Source organism: Corvus cornix, chromosome 15 (genome assembly GCF_000738735.6).
Source record: "Corvus cornix cornix isolate S_Up_H32 chromosome 15, ASM73873v5, whole genome shotgun sequence".
Lineage (NCBI taxonomy): Eukaryota > Metazoa > Chordata > Aves > Passeriformes > Corvidae > Corvus > Corvus cornix.
The window spans coordinates 8,023,672-8,040,002 of NC_046345.1; the positions used below are offsets into that span (position 1 = coordinate 8,023,672).

At 43.3% G+C, this 16,331-nt stretch overlaps 1 protein-coding gene across 1 annotated transcript; it reads left to right on the forward strand.

Annotated features, from left to right (window-relative positions):
• Nucleotides 1–484: 484 nt before the first annotated feature.
• On the forward strand, nucleotides 485–4,250 carry CLDN5 (claudin 5). The gene has a single exon (XM_039561264.1). The coding sequence runs from the start codon at nucleotides 589–591 to the stop codon at nucleotides 1,237–1,239; it is 651 nt and encodes a 216-aa protein (XP_039417198.1). The 5' UTR covers nucleotides 485–588; the 3' UTR covers nucleotides 1,240–4,250.
• Nucleotides 4,251–16,331: the final 12,081 nt, after the last annotated feature.

Consider the following 16,331-nt stretch of genomic DNA (forward strand, 5'->3'; position numbering starts at 1 on the left):
TCTTAACTTTTTGCCTGACAGTGTGCAGGAGAGAGCTGTGTCTGTCCATCAGTGCTCAGTCTTCTGAAAAATGATCGATTACACTCCGATAACCAGGACTTCCACACTGCTGGGTGCCTGTATTGGCAAGACCTCTCCACAGGTCTGGCTGCGGACTTTATCAGTAAATAGGAAATACACAGATAACGGCACTGAAAGGAATTTGAACAGCCGAAATCCGAGACAAGATGCCTCCCGCCCCACGCTTAACTGGGAACGGGCAGCGTTCCTGCGAGCTCCTCCCAGAGCAGGGTGCCGGGGAGACCAGAGCGAAGTTTCCCAGCTCCGGCGGGACCCCTCGAGCAGCAGGAAGGGCCGGACACCCGCCCCCTGCCCCTGGCCCGGTGCCGGCCCGCGGCGGGCGGTGCTGCTGCCGGGCAGGGCCGGGCCAGGCGGGACGGGGGCGGAGGGCGGGCGCCCCGCGGCTCCTCATAAAGCACTGCCCGCGACCGCCCTGCTCAGACCCGGCTCGGCAGCCGCCCGGGGCAGCGCAGGAGACCTGCCGCGCCCTCCTTCCTGCGGAGCCCGTGGAACAGCGGTGTCAGCAGCATGACTTCGGCGGCGGTGGAAATTTTGGGGCTGGGACTAGGCATCCTGGGCTGGGTGGGGGTGATCCTGGCCTGCGGGCTGCCCATGTGGCAGGTGTCGGCCTTCATCGACGTGAACATCGTGGTGGCGCAGACCATCTGGGAAGGGCTGTGGATGAACTGCGTGGTGCAGAGCACGGGGCAGATGCAGTGTAAGGTGTACGACTCCATCCTGGCGCTGCCGCCCGAGGTGCAGGCGGGCCGGGCGCTCACCGTCATCGTGGCACTGCTGGGGCTGGTGGCGCTGATGGTGACCGTGGTGGGCGCGCAGTGCACCAACTGCATCCGGCCCGGTAAGATGAAGTCCCGCATCGTGATCGCCGGAGGGGCCATCTACATCCTCTGCGGGGTCCTGGTCCTCATCCCGCTCTGCTGGTTCGCCAACATCGTCATCAGCGACTTCTACGACCCCACCGTGCCGTCGTCCCAGAAGCGGGAGATGGGGGCCGCGCTCTACATCGGCTGGGCGGCCACGGCCCTGCTACTCTTCGGGGGCTGCCTCATCTGCTGCTGCTCCTGCTCCCAGCGCGACGAGACCTCCTTCCCCGTTAAGTACTCGGCGCCACGGCGGCCCACGTCCAACGGCGAGTACGACAAGAAGAACTACGTCTGAGCGGGGCTGGCCCGCTCCGCAGCCCCGCGGGGCACGGACAGACGGCTGCGGGCCGGGAGCGTCTGCGGGGAGCTCCAGCGCTCCCCTGCCTGGAGGCTTTTCTTAACGGGGACCCCCGTGAAGCGGCGGCCCTAGGCAGGGCAGCGCCCGCTGCCCTCCAGCCCGGCTCCCCGGCGGGTCCGGCCGCTCCGCTGCGGGCAGCGCCCGCGCTCGGCGCCGCCGGCTCCCGGTACTGACCGACCGCGCTGCCGGGCGAGCAGAGCCCTCCGCGGCCGCGCAGAGCAGCCGAACCAGCGTCTCCCCCGCCCGGGGCGGCCGGGGGAACCAAGGAGCTCGGGCGAGTCACGGCGGCGTTTACCGGGACGCCCCGTCCGGGCTTCGCCGCCGCCGCCTGCCCGCCCGGCTCCTGCCGCGGGCCTCGGCCCTTCCCCGGCGTTATCGTGACACTTGTGAGTACTTTACCGCCCGCTGTCGCTGCCGGTGCCTCGGGGCACCGCCTGACTGCTGGCACCGGGCGTCGGATGCGCCCTGTAGCCGAGGAGCAGCTTCCCATCTCCGTCATCTCTCCCAAAAGGCTACATTTGGCAGTTCCCGCTCGGACTGATAAGGGGGGGGTTTGATCTATTTGGGCAAATAAAATAGGGATTCTGTCCAAAGCATGACACTAACCTTGGTCCTTAATCCCGCAAGCAGTAACTGTTTGGAGAAAGTTATTTGGCTTTCTTCAGTTGTTTCAGTCCCTCAGTGAAATGTATTGGTCTGTGTATATGAAACCTTGAAAGAGATTTCAGGTAGTTGCTGTCCTTTAGTGGAGTACAAATCAGATAACACTGAGTTGTCCCTTGAGGTTCTTCATCTCTTCTCTTTCTTCAGCTTATGCTCTGTTTTTACTTGAATATGAAGTCATTGCCAGAATTATTCGAGGACTAGATTAAGAAATCTAGGAGATCACTGTATGTCCTAGCTCCAGCAGGGCCTCTGCTCCTCTCATCTGCACTACAGGAGACTGGAAACATAAAAACTGCCCCAGATACTGATGGTTGGGGGGAATGATGCCTTGGTGGCCTTCTTGCCAAGTTCTGCTTGCTGCCAATTTTGAAATGTGTGTTCAGTTGGACATGCACTTGGTTGGCTCCCCACTATGATTTTGTTAACATGTGCTTTCCTTCATTTACCAAATCAAGCAAAAAATTGCTAGAAGAATTTTACCAAAAATATCTTGACTGAGACTTTATGCCAGGTGATCGATCAGTTGTGAAGTCATGACTCTCACAGCTCTCAGCTCCTCTGCATTGCCTTGGTAATACTCTGCAGACTGGAAGGAAGATGGTTTGGGCAACATAACTAATTTTCCTGAGCTCAACACCTCCTGAACTTCACCACAGCCTGAAATATTAGCTTACACTTTTTTATTTTACACTGCAGAGACAGACCTTTTTAAGGGAGGGGCTTAAGGGGATGTGTGATACTCCTCCAATCTAATTCCTTGTAAATCCACACAGGATTATGCTACTAACGGTGGCAGCATCAGCATTGCCATAAGATTTCTACCAAGAGTTAGCGAGGAAATGTGCTGTTTATACTCCTCAGAGAACAGCACTACGACCTCATAGGTCCTCACAATCACGTACCAATACAGTGCGCACCTGCCCTGAGCATTAACTCTTGCAGCTTTCTGATAACACCAAACTTATGGACTAACCATAGCCGTGGGTCTGACAGATTTACATTGACTCTGTTCTTGCCTTGCTTAGCAAACTTAATATCCTGGAGGTATCAACAATTCACAAACTGGAATAAGAGACTAAAGCCTTGCCTTTGCAAATTTTGATGTTGAATATTGAGCACAAGATTTACCCTCTTGAAGATAACTGCTTTTGTTTTTTAAACACACAAATAACAGGGTCTGTTTTATCAGACAATACAAAAGTAGAGCAGTATGTCTACAACTACTTCTCTATAAAGAGGTGCAGTTCTAACGCTGTCTCCCTTTAAATAAAAGCTGTAATATTGTTTTTATGATGTGATATGTAGTTTTGGTACAAGAATGAAATGTTCTGTATTTCATCATTGCAACTTTTTAAGAACAGTATAACCTTGTCAACTGTAAATGTATTTAAATGCATCTATTTTGCAAGAAATCTACCAAAGTTGGCTTGTTATATGGTTTGGTGCCTTTATTTGTTTCATGACTACTTTATTTTAAGTTGTAACATCCAACTGTATTTGTCACCCACCCTCACCCTTGCTCAGCTCTCTGGTCTCTAGAAAATGAGTCCACAGATACTAGCTGAAATGCTGGACCTCACTCTCTTTTGTCTCAAGTTAAAGAACTAAACCCCGTTGACAAATGTCTGCATGTCTCTGAACAGCAGAGCCTTCAGAAGTGCTGCAGAATTTGCGGTCTGACCAAAAGATGAACTCTTTCTGGACAGTGCATCACTAGCATTTCAAATCAAAACTGGTGTCTTTGGGAGGGGGAGGGAAACCCACGCCTTAGAAGGGAATTTTAACAAGCCAAATTGCTTGTATCAAGGCAAGGTTGGATCCTCTTATAACCAAAATTCGAAAAAATTACACAGAAAGACCTCTTGGAAGAAGCCGGTGCTAACTGTGCATGTGCTACTAAACACAGCATCATCCTCCCAAAACCATAACTTGTGGCTGAGGTCAGTGGGGCAGCACCCAACAATACTTGCAGGAAGTGGGGTCCATTTGTAAAAATATTTTTGCATTTACTCTCATCCTTCAGTATCCTTAGTTGTTGCTGTGCTTTAAAAGACAACCTGAGAGAATGCTGTTACTGATGGCACTGGCTTCGGGGTAAAAGTCTAAGTTGGTTTTTGCTATGATTTGTTTTCTAAGAACAAAGATCTAGTCCTGAACTTAAAAACTTGGAAGTGCTCAGGATCAAGCCTGAACCTCATCCCAACAAAAAGATAAACCTATAGCACTTGTTTACTATTTTTATTTTGTATTTATGATTATAAAAATAAAAACATGTAAACCGATCCCTGAAGAGGGTCACTGTACTTTGTGAAAGCCACTGGATTGTTTGGGCTCAGGAAGGTGGGGTGTGATATTGGTGCCCAGAGGGAAATTACCTGGGCTATCTTTGGGGAGGAGAGCTGGGTCACCTCCGGGGAAGAAGGAAGGGCTGCTCCCTTGCAGAGCAGAGCACTCAGCATCTCAGCTCTCCACTGAAGCCTCAGACAAAAGAGAGCAAGTAGCAGCAGTTAGTCTTGTGATGTGAGCACATTAGGAAGTGGAGTGTGAGCCCCAGCTATTTTGGGAACAGCTCTAAGCACGAAGCTTTTAAAGCTTTCAATTTCTACACGTTTAAACTAAAAGGAAAAAATCCCACTGCTTGGATCAGCCCCAACCTGACCTGATACCCTAATTCTTTCTGCCAACTATTTCTTTTTTTTTTTCAGTGCATTGAAGCTGGGGAAAAACATTTTCACAGATGCAGCAGAACAGAATCTAAAAAACCCCCCAAAACCAATAAAGACTGGTAAAGTAAACTGTACAGACTAATTGCTAGTGGAGAAATCTGCCTAAGTTATATGACTGCCAGGGAGGACATTCAATATTTTGCAGATTGGTTTTTTTTGCAAGATTTTCAAGCTTTGTTCTAACAAACTGTTGCTTTAAAAATTAAGAAAAAACATCTTCAAAGCCTTCATTTTGCAGCATTCTTGCCAGCTCGGTTGAGATTAACAAAAGCTCCTTGCCACCCTCCCATTGCTATGCACATGCTGAGCTGGAAAAAGGGTGTCTGTCGGCTTGGCCTTTGTCCTGCTAAACGAACCATTTCATAGTTATGAATTTGGAAGTAACCTGCAGTTCATACCCTGCAAATCTGGTTAGATCCTGTCTGTGCAAAGAAGGGAAATGCACCAGGCAAAGGGAAAAGGAAGCTCAATCAGTCACGTTTGCTGCAGGATGTTTAAGGAAATATTTCCTTTTCCTGTCCAGAGATGTTTGTTGGGCATCTGCTCTTTGGAATATATGAAAGCATTTTACTCTTGAAGTGAGAAAGCAGTGTAACTTCAGATTTTTATTTAAAACCTATTCTCTGATCAAATATTATGCAAGGAATTTTTCTTTTTCCTTGGCCATCTTTCAAACTCCATAGGCAGGTGTCCTCCAACTCATCCATATATCTGTAATGCTAGAAGATAATCCTGCCTGTCAGGAGCCATATGCCGCATGTAAGTGCCAAATTCATGCATATATTCAACAACATATTAATGCAGTATTCAGCATCAGATGGTACCACAATGCATCCCTTTTTGTGTGTGCACCGAAGAAGAAAATCATTAATTAAGTACACGTGTTTGAGGATTTGCTTTTATAAGTCTGCTTGGTAAAACATAACAAATATTCCTGCTGTATTAGATTAACTGGGAGAGAGCAGGTGAGTTCTCTTTTCAGGTCAAATACTGCATTTGCTTTACTTGTAGCCTGATTGTGATAAGACAAATAATTCCAAAAGCAAAGCCTCAAGAGGGTCTTATATTTCTATTTTGGACGTGACTGACTTCTGTCATTCTTATTTTGATCAGACCTTTGTTTGTGTCTGTGCATGTGTGACTGCTCCAGACTGTTCCTTGCTGACTCTCTGCAGCAGTAGGCTCTCTGTCTAGAAACCCCCTTCTACCTACTAGAACCCTCAGTTAGGAGAAAAGGAGAACTTCAACCACTGCGTCACTGATAAAACCTCCCACGGCAACAGTGAAGGCTTTACAGTTGCTTGGATACACAAGACTTCCTTCACCTTTTCTTTTTCTTAAACACAGATTGAGACATCATGAGTCAATTTAACAGTGTCCTTTGTCTGTGGCATTTGGGGATTTTGTTTACAACACTGAGCTTTCCCCTCCTTCCAAAGCTCACCATGGGGATTCAACCCAAAATTGGACAGAGAAAGGTAGGGAGTAGTAGGACTCAGCATGGAAACAAGTGTTGTGCTGAAGGTATCTACCCAGGGCTCGTGCCAGTCTTCTCATCATGCTTGAGCCCAGCTGCACCCTGGCCACTCATCTATTGCCCTGAGCGAGAGCTTTGCCTCTCTGAAACTGGCACCTATAAGTTTGGGTTGCTGATTGCCGTACCCAAATAAACTCAGGATCATGGGGGATCATATCACACAAACTTTACCACTTAAAATGTGAAAATACTCATCAGCATCAGAGCCTGTTTTAAAAGTGATACAGGAAAATGAATATATGAATGAGTCTGGATGTTACCCATCCTGACTAGAATTAATTGGTGCATTAACTGAACTACTGGCTTTAGCTTTTTGATTTGAGAACAATGGAATCATACAGCATGGGGAACTGTACATACAGCACTGATTAAAGCAAAAGAAGAATGAGCCTTGAAACTACTATCCAGCTGTTTTGGTCTCAGGCTACAAAAGGAAAAAAAATGAAAGCACCTCACTCCACAAGCCACAGCCTTTTCAACAAGGCACACAAATCTCATTACATTAATAATGGAGAGTAAATGACAAGACCACCTCTGATACCCAGTACAGAACAGTACAGAAGGACTTTGACCATCTAGAAAACCAGGCAGAAAATAAAATAAGCTGCATCTTTTACTCTGATCCTCCTTGAATGGCAAAAGCCACTCAAATTGACTAAAGCCCTGGCAGCAGCTGGTAGGGTATTCATAGCAGGTACAGTGTGTTCCTGAAGCTCAGTTGATATGTCATCCACACAAGTTACTCTTTCTTTTGGAAAAAATAGCCTTAGTTTAGGCATGAGGAAGTGCCCCAGTGCTATTATGTACAGCAATAGCAGTGGATCCATTCCTTACTACACCTCAGCTCCAAATCCAGGGATGTTCCCTTCTGGTGGATCCTCCAGGCTGCACCAGCCAGGCAGAGAGTTTGCATGGCCCAGGGAGGTGCTCTGGTGTACACAAACAAAACAGATGGGACGAAGCCTGTTCATGTTTATTTACAGTGAAGAACAAAAGTAAATGTTTAAAATAGCTGATTTTTCCAGGCAAACAAAAGATAACCCTCTCAAAAGTGACTCTGGTCCAGTGAGCAAGCTGTGAACTCTGTGCCAGTTGTATCATCCTGTGCCTCTGTCATTGCTGGCTCCTGCAAGGAGGTAAGTTACACATGCCCATTTTAGGTCTTACACCTTCTAGCGCCAGCTGTGCCGGCTGTGGAACATTTTGGGGTTTTTTGAGACAACCAGAAGATTTCATTGGCTGAACAAATGCTCTAAAAGCTAGGAGCTGCACAAAACCAGATCCTACAACAACAATTTTAACCTGGTAGCAAAAATAGTTTGCCATGTTAAATGCATTTTTGGGTTTCAGCTGTGTATGTTCCTGAAGTTTCAACCAAGCAGGTTAGCTGACAGAGCTCTGAGTGACATTCCTCTTGATGCCACGCCAGGTACTATGACAATTATTCTAACCATATGTGGGTACCTCTGGGCTCCTTTCCCACTTTCAAACACATTCGGAGCTGAATCGATTCCCCTCTGTTACACTCATACATAACTCATTAGCATTAACTGTGCTGGTTATCAGAACACTTCCACAGAAGGTTAAACCTTAAGAGAATTTAGGCTTGGGCACAAAAGATCACTCAGGAAAGAAAAATAGGCACCGCTTGACAAGAACATATGTGAAATCTCAAAATGGTATGATTCAGTTTCAATATACCTTCACATATTTGAAGGATTGGGGCAACAAACAACAATCACCAATTCTTATCAGCTCTAACAAGTGCCTAGCACGGCAGAATTCTTGCACTATGTATATTTTTAGATTACTCGTCCAGTTATAATGTTCTGTCCTTACTGTATATCTTTTGTTAGAATTAGGATATCTGTTGCAGCAGCCGGGATAACCTTTAGCCTGAGCTACAAAACCTTTAACAGTTTCCAGTTATAACAGCAATCTTTCATTCTATAATACAAATAAACCCAAGTGTTATCTCAACACAGAAGACTCACATGAATACCCAATGACTACAGAATGATTTCACCATTTTTTTCCTCTATAATTTCCTGCTATTATTTCATTGGAAGCGACTGCCAAGATCCAAGCAACATAATACATTTCACTGTTTACATCTACTTTATTTTTGTTATACTGTTGACATTTCAAAATGTTGACATGCAAGGCAAGTTTTAAAAATTGAACATCTGCTTGAATTCCATTATGTTCTTGAACCCTTATGTTATTTTTAGACTGTCTCGTTTTCTCCTGATTTTCTTGTCTTGTCCAGTTGAGAATATCTATGCACACAAATACCTGCCAGTTTTATAAAATCTTAACTCCCACAGCTTGTGCCATGGAAGAGGAATTTCTGTTTTTCAGAAAGGTATAAGACACATTAATGTCCCTTTTCAGACATATGGAACTAGTTTCTCCATAAATATAATCTTTGTCTACTGTAACAATGTGGATTGAGCAGCAGTTTGGAGAAAGAGGGAGTTCCATTGGGTGGGTTAGGAAGAAACTAAATAAAGGCATCATTAAAGCAGTTATTCTGCAACTACAGATAGTGGATATTCCCAGAAGCCAATATCATTCTAAGATTCTTGGGCTAAAATGCTGTTGTTTGGATAATATTAAAAGAGGCTTCTTGTCTACCTGGGGTTATTAATGACTACAACTATTTAAGACATCCATACCATCATTATAGTGTTCCTCCTAAAAGGAACGCTATTATCCATGGCATCCTGCCCAGATTCCTGCAGAGCTGATTACATTCTTTAGAACCTGCACTTTTAGTTCAGTACAGCAATCCTGACTTCATACCTGGATGCTGCATGGGCTCATTTCACGCTCTGAAGCCATTACTGATGTCTGTCCTAAAGGCTGATCATAGGTGGTGGGAAGAGCAATCCATTTTTCTCCAGCCTCTCTCACAAGGTTGTAGATTTTTTTGCCTTCTCTGCAAAATGTATTCACAGCCTTGCAGAAATGGCCTCTGGCAGATTGCAGTGGAAGTGTTGAACTCCACTGGTGTGTAGAAAACAAGCCTACTTCAAAGGCAGGGTAGGAGGGGACGCTAAATTGTAAGAGGGAGTTTTTTCCCCTTGATAGAGTTACTGAAGTCTGAGTCACGTCACAATATGAAATTGAGAATTTCAGTTTTAGTACCTGTTTCTACACAGGAATTTGGTTTGCAAAGGAAAGGGCAAACTGCAATCCTTCTCCTGAACCAAAATGTCTTAGTCTGTCCTGCCCTCATAACATGGGCAGGCAGGATGCAGGAGCACTTAAACTGCTGTGGAACTTCACTTTGCGACCTTGCAAGTAACTCTGAATCAAACAGAAGGGTCTTAACTCAGAGGGAGAAAAAGGAAAGACATAATGATAGTGCTTCACAATGAGCAAAGTCGGGTAAGACTCCACCCTGCTGTAGGCACCAAACTGAGTGTCTGAGGTGACAGAGAAGGCACAGACACTGTACACTGATAAACAGTTAACAGGAATGAGAGCCTGGAAACGGAAATGAACATATCCAGGGCAGAAGCAAAAACTAAAGAGCTCAATTAACTTAAAATGTAAATGTAGAACTGCAGTTAACTTTTTTTTCAGATTGTACCCAAGTTGAAAGTACAATAGGAAAGGACTTTTTTAACAGACTAGAAAATAGTACATAGAACATGTATGTAGGTAAGGCGGTGAACGCCCTGGACAGTGGGAGGGTTTAAAACTGATCTCAGCAATGTACAAGTTTTTTTGTTCTAAAAACAAAAGGATAGAACTAATATGAGTGATTGGACCCCGGATAAAAACCAGCACAAGTTACTAAATATAAAGGCATGAGATGAGACTAGATATTGCTTAGCTAATAACTAATTAACCTGTCACAGTAATGTCCTTTTGGGTCTCCCTGTCCATTTGAATGAGGTGCTCTCTCATGTCCATCCTGATGAAGGAAGAAGTTGAGGCAAAGAGGAAATACAAAGTTTAATGAAAGAAAAGACCACAAAAATGTGCTGAATAACAAAAAAATGAGGGGTCATCACATTTTTTTTCCTAAGGGCTGTAATCAGGGAGGAGGAGGAGTAGCAGTGATTCTTAAATAGTTTCTGCCAAGTCAATGCAGTACTCTTGGAGCCATGCACTGTATTTGCATCTTTGAAAGGCTCAGACAAGGTACCCTTTCTAAAAAGGAAACATTTATTGGTTTTTTGGAGATAATGGAACAGATGAGTAAGCAGATACATACATACATGGAGACTGGTCAGAATGGGGTATCAGCCCATAACACAAACAATATCTACATTTACTGGCAAAAATTCCCAATGAAGAATTAAGAGGGCTGAGAGTTTATTAGATAATATGAGTTAAAAAAAAAAGAAGACAAGTTATTAAGACAAACAATGCTGGCTTCAGCTTCTAACTACTCCAAAAAGGTATACCTCTTCCAAACAGATCTTGTTGGCTCCTATCACCTCTTTGTGGAATGAGATGAGGGTTTTCAGACCGGGTAGATGACCCCCGTGCAGCTGTGCTACATTTCATTCCCCCTTTTGTTGCACAGACAGTTTAGTGGGACACACTCCCATATCCTATTCCCCTTCCCTCATTATTCACAGAAGAACCTTTCACTTAGCATTTCTAATAGCGCCATGTAGTGCTGTCGTTTCAGGAAATGCCTGGCTGTATTCACTGCTAAATCAAGCAGGAGTCGTGCTGGCAATTCAAGGAACACCTCATCAGAGGGAAAAAAGCAATTGCTGCTGAGCTATTGTTTTCCATTTCATTTCACACACTCAAAGAGCTCTGGTGACCACCCAGTGGGTGCCCTGAAATACAGATTCCAAGACACCTTCCTGAGCTAGAAAGGCACACCAGATTTACTGCTTACCCTCTATTGTTACTCAGTCTCTCTTTTCCTCTTAGTTCTTTATTTCCTATTTTTGTACTTCACCCTGTCATTTTCAGTCCTTTTCAGCTCCCCTTCTCAGTTTTGTATGCAACAGTTGGAAAGCTCTGTCCCTTTGACACAGTGTGCTATGCTCAGGGACTTTACTAAGGGGATATTCTCCAACAGGAGCCAGCAATTCCATATGAGTCAGAAAAATGAGTCAGAATTCAGTAGCTTTTGCAAGGAAAAGGTCTCATAAAAAGGATATGTTCATTAAGTTATTGTTTTAACTACTCTGTCCTTAACACTGATATCAGCTAATCTACTTACATGGCTACACAGCAAGTGGAACCAGCTGAAACAACAATACTCTTCCCCTTCTTCGTGTTCATGAAACAGCACACAGTGGATTTGCAAAGCAGGTAACCAAATCCAACACCCATGTATGCTGTTTTTGTGGGTGTGAACAAACTGCAGCCCAATAACAGGATAAAGAAACCTAAACACGGGAGGGAGATTCAGCCCTTTGGTAGGAAGAATGGGAGGCAGTTTAGCTTAACATTGGAGGCAGATAACACAGCAGCAGAAAAATCTCACAAGGAGAGAAAACAGGCAGGCAGAGAGGGAAAAACTGCAGGATGGTTTGGCTTTTCCTTACAATGTTTTAGGGGGACAATATTTCCCTCCCTAGAACAGACATGTCTGGGAAATTCCATGAGTGCTTTACAATATGTGCATACAGGTCTTTAAAGGATTGTGCTTAATTTTTCAAAATGTAACTTTTACACAGTCCAGAAATGGTGCTGTTCTGATAGCACACACTTGCAGAGCCATTAACCCTGGAGGGTAATGCATTTTACTGACAAGAGCTATAAATAATGAAGAGCCTACCAGGTGTTGTATTTTTCAAGTAGAAAATGTTCTCAACCATGAAGATTTTGGCAAGTGAGAAAGTAAAGCTTGAGATGACAGGTAACATCTTAAAATTCCCAAAGAAAATACCACAATCAGTGTTGGGTGGTGATCTGGTCTGGTGCTAGATAGTCACCTGAACTCTCAATTATAGACAAAATTTGATCTTGTCTATAATCTGGATATTGATTTAACCTAGTAAGCAATGACTGTGTAATTGAGGCAAACATGGACAGTGTAAATTAAACACTAAACAACCTCTGGCTCTCTTTAGAAGGCAATTATTTGAGCAGTGTGGCACATACCAAATTGCACCATGAAACACCACAGTTCTCAACTAAAGTATCAGGTTGCAGAATCATATTACAGCACAAGTTCTGCAGCTGTTGAGATCTTGTTTCCATTGTAGGGCATCAGTTTTTCAAACTTGAGATCCTGTAAAAAAAAGCTCCTAAGACAGTCTGCCCCACACAAGGGATTAGCTGGACATTGCTGAAGGCTCTTCTGAGTTTCATTGCACTTGGCAGTTACCACTGGAAAAGACCAGAACTGTTGGGAGAGCATCTCCTTTTTTTTTTTTTTTAATTTTAATGTATTAATTTTAACAGCTTCCATAGGATGTAACAAAGCCACTTCCAGTTAAAAGAAACTTCCCTGAAGGAAGCACAGCAGCCTCAGGAAAAAATTTATAATGCTAGTTTTTTTAAAGATGAATGTCATCCTGTACAATAAGGAGGGGACATTTTGGTCAGAGCATGTGTCTCAGACGAGGAACTTAGCCGGGGTCCAAGAAGGTCATCTCAGACCTCAGAGCATGCTTGATCCAGTGCATTCTGGATTCTGCCTATTTGAGCCCTGAATTACTATACTGACCATTTTACATGCCCCTTCCTTCTAGGCTACTGATCCAGTTAGACTTTCAGATCAGACAGTAGATCGTTATTAATGGCATATTTATTTCAGGAGCCCTTTGGTGACTTCTTTCAGCAAATAAAAACATACTAAGAGCTGACTGTCCCTGTGAATTCTTTCCAATTCAATGGCAGGTACCTCCGATTTTCCACTGACATGCTGCAAATGAATGATTAAATGAAAGTAAATTCCACTGAGCTAAACAGTGGAAAGAGACACCAACACCACGAGGACTGGAAACACAGACAAGCTGCAGCAATGAGAAGAGGTGACTCTAAGTGCTACATCCACTTAAAAAGACAGCACCCTTTTGTTGTAAGGGAGTATTATCTCTTTTGCAAGGGCCAGAAAGGAATCATTTCAATTAAAACTGGTTTTGAAAAGAAAACAAATGACCCAGAATGTCATGGTACTTGTCTAACACAGGCAACCTAGCCATTAACGTGAAGGAATACCCAGAGAAGTCATCCACAGTTCTTAAGCAAGTGGCAAAGACTTCAGAGAAGGATGGTGTTGAACCAGGGAATAAAAAAATCCCCAGATCTCTTATTAAAATAAACCCAGACCCAGCACAGGAAGGAACTATGTTGTGATACAGCTTGTGTATACATTTTACCTTAGTTTAGTTCATGAGGTATGATTAGGCTTACCCATCGATTCCTACGGGATTGATTCTAATTCTGATTTAAGAATGACTTATGAGCCTTCAGCTCATTGAGAATAGCATGCATCAGCAACTCTGCTAAATGCTTGTTGTGATATCAAATTACCAGACAAGTCTTTGTCTCTCATTACTGAGATCACAGCGTATTGCCCAGCTACAAACCGCAGGAGCAGACAGCAAGTCAAGGTAACATATGCCAGGATAAAAACCCAGCAGCCACAACTGCCTTGAGGGGGCAGAGGAAGTCAAAATTATTCTATCACACAGCAGCAGTGACTGGGAAACGCACATTCTCTGCTCTGTCAGACCCAGGGATGTCATGAGTTTGGGCACCATGAAGTAAAGGATCTCTTGCTTATTTTCAATATCTGACCTTTGCATTGCTTCTCTAATTATGCCACCTTCTGAATGACAAAAATCAATAGTCAAATGCTTTAACAGAATGGGAGTCCAGTCTGAAATAAAAAGCTCACATAAATTTCTTTCCCTAGTGAATGTTCTGCAGTATTTCCTGCTAAGTGTTTATAACCCAAATGCTTGTACATAAAGGTGGCATTTTTGAGCTCCACCCTGGGCAGCTTTTTTTTCAGTTCTTGAATCTGCTCCAAGGGAACTTTTAGTACCACCTTGAAGCCAACAATGGTACACAAGTGCCAAGAGGGATTTCAATTTTTCCATTTAAAGAAACAAACATTTCACTGCTTTCTTTCCCTCAAGGCAAGCTTACTCACAAAGGAACTTTCAGAGGAATGTTTTCAAGAATATTCCTTCTATGAGGAAACCAAAACCATTGATTGACAGATGTACACATAAAATCAACAAATGATACTGTTTATTGTCGTGAGAACAGTCCTGGTGTTTTACGTTTTGATTCCTCCTCAGTTGTGATTACTCCATTTCCCTTTTAATAAATACTGCTCTGTACTACTCCCCTCTTTACAAGTTAGCACACCCTGAGAGGCCAATTCAACCCAACAAAACCATCTTCAAAGAACTTCTGTACAAAAGAGACTGATTTTAAAACTTCCTCTTCTGGACCTTACAACTGGGGTACTCCAGACTAGTGATTAGAGTGATGTAAAGTTTTATTTCTCTTGTATTTCTGGACAGGTTAGCATTGGAAAAGTTGTACTGAAAACAGGAGTGGAAAAAGTGAAACTGGAGCATAAAAGATGTCAAACATGTCAATTCTAAGGTACTTTTCCTACCTGAGTTCTCTAGAGTACATGGGATTTAACTAAACAATCAAACAGCTCTCCTGCAATTCAACATTTTAAGACTGCAATGGCTCTCTCAGATCCTGTCAGGTTTACAAGTGATGATTGCTATCTACTAATATAAACTCAAATTGCTGATAGAGCAGCTAAAAACATCAGATTCTGAAGTAGCTCTGATTTATTGCATCTGCCATAAATGCAGAGCAGTAGGCTCTAAGAGAGTAGTCACAGGGAGTAGTGGGAAAAACCAGCAGATACTGTAGCTAAATTTGATATGGCTCATGAACTAGAGCTCCTATTGTTGTAGTATCAACTACCTTTTCATCTAAGTACCAAAGCATAAAAGACAGTCTGATGATAAACATATATACTCCTGTAGATCAAGACAAAATCTGCTTATATCGCCAAATATTCAACCCAGGAATGTTTTCTGTTCTTTATAATAAAAAGTTTTATGATAGCAAGTAAAAATAATGAATACTTGCAAAGTAATTTGCTTAGAAATCACTGAAGAGATTTTAACTTCCATTAATAAGAACAATCAGCACTAATACACTATTCCATAGAGTTGTAGTTTTTCATACAATATCTAGCTAGGCTGCAGATCTACTCACCAAAAGATACTGCACAGGCAAGAATTTTGCAAGGATCTGGGAGGAAGTGAATCCAGATTCCCAGATAATGACTGACAGTGACCAAACACACAGAAACCACACCTGGCTCAGGATGTCCTTGAGCACAAGCACTGGGACAGCACTTGTTTGTATCTGGAAGGAAGCACCATATGCAACTGCTTTGTTTCTCTACCCTTCCCCAGCACCTGCTTCTGACATTAAAGAGGCCAAGCCACTGACCAAAGCCCACTGGCCTCCCCCTGTGGCTGTTACTGCCTCAACCAAACTGGCACAGACCGTGTAGGTCTTTCATACAAGGAAGCTGTAACATTCCTGAATTTTCTTTTTTTTTTTTTTCCTCCTAAAGAGAAATAGGAAAGGAGGTAAGAATGAATTCTTACCCACTATGCAACCTTGACATTGGTAGGTACAAGTCTATTAAGTCACCACAATTCTTTTGTGGAAAGGAATTCACTTCAATTCCAATCAGATCAGGTCCTTACTGTGCAATTTCAATTATGTGTAAATTTATCACCCCATAAAGAAACCAGCCATGAAATTACTGAGCAGGAATGGTATAAATCAGCTTGTTCAGTCGCTTCAGTACTTTGGTATTTAAGGTTTTTCATCATTTTATTTTGTTAGAAAAACCTAAAACATTTTAAAGGATTTGTTTCATACTGCTATTGTTCTCAGATTAGCAGCAGCAGAAATATTTAAAGACCTGATTAGGAGGCTATTATTACAGCAAGCCAACATGTTGGAAGAGTTACTGCAGCTTCAATATAATCCTTAGGGAATGTTTCTATTTGCATTCAGAGATGGCTAGGTGGAATATAACTGTACATTTAAGAGGCTTAGTTGATTTCTCAGTGCTCTATTTATTTTAAAATGACTCATTAGAGCCGTAA

Coding starts and splice junctions, on each gene's coding strand:
- CLDN5 (XM_039561264.1), top strand. CDS start 589: ATGACTTCGGCGGCGGTGGAAATTTTGGGGCTGGGACTAGGCATCCTG.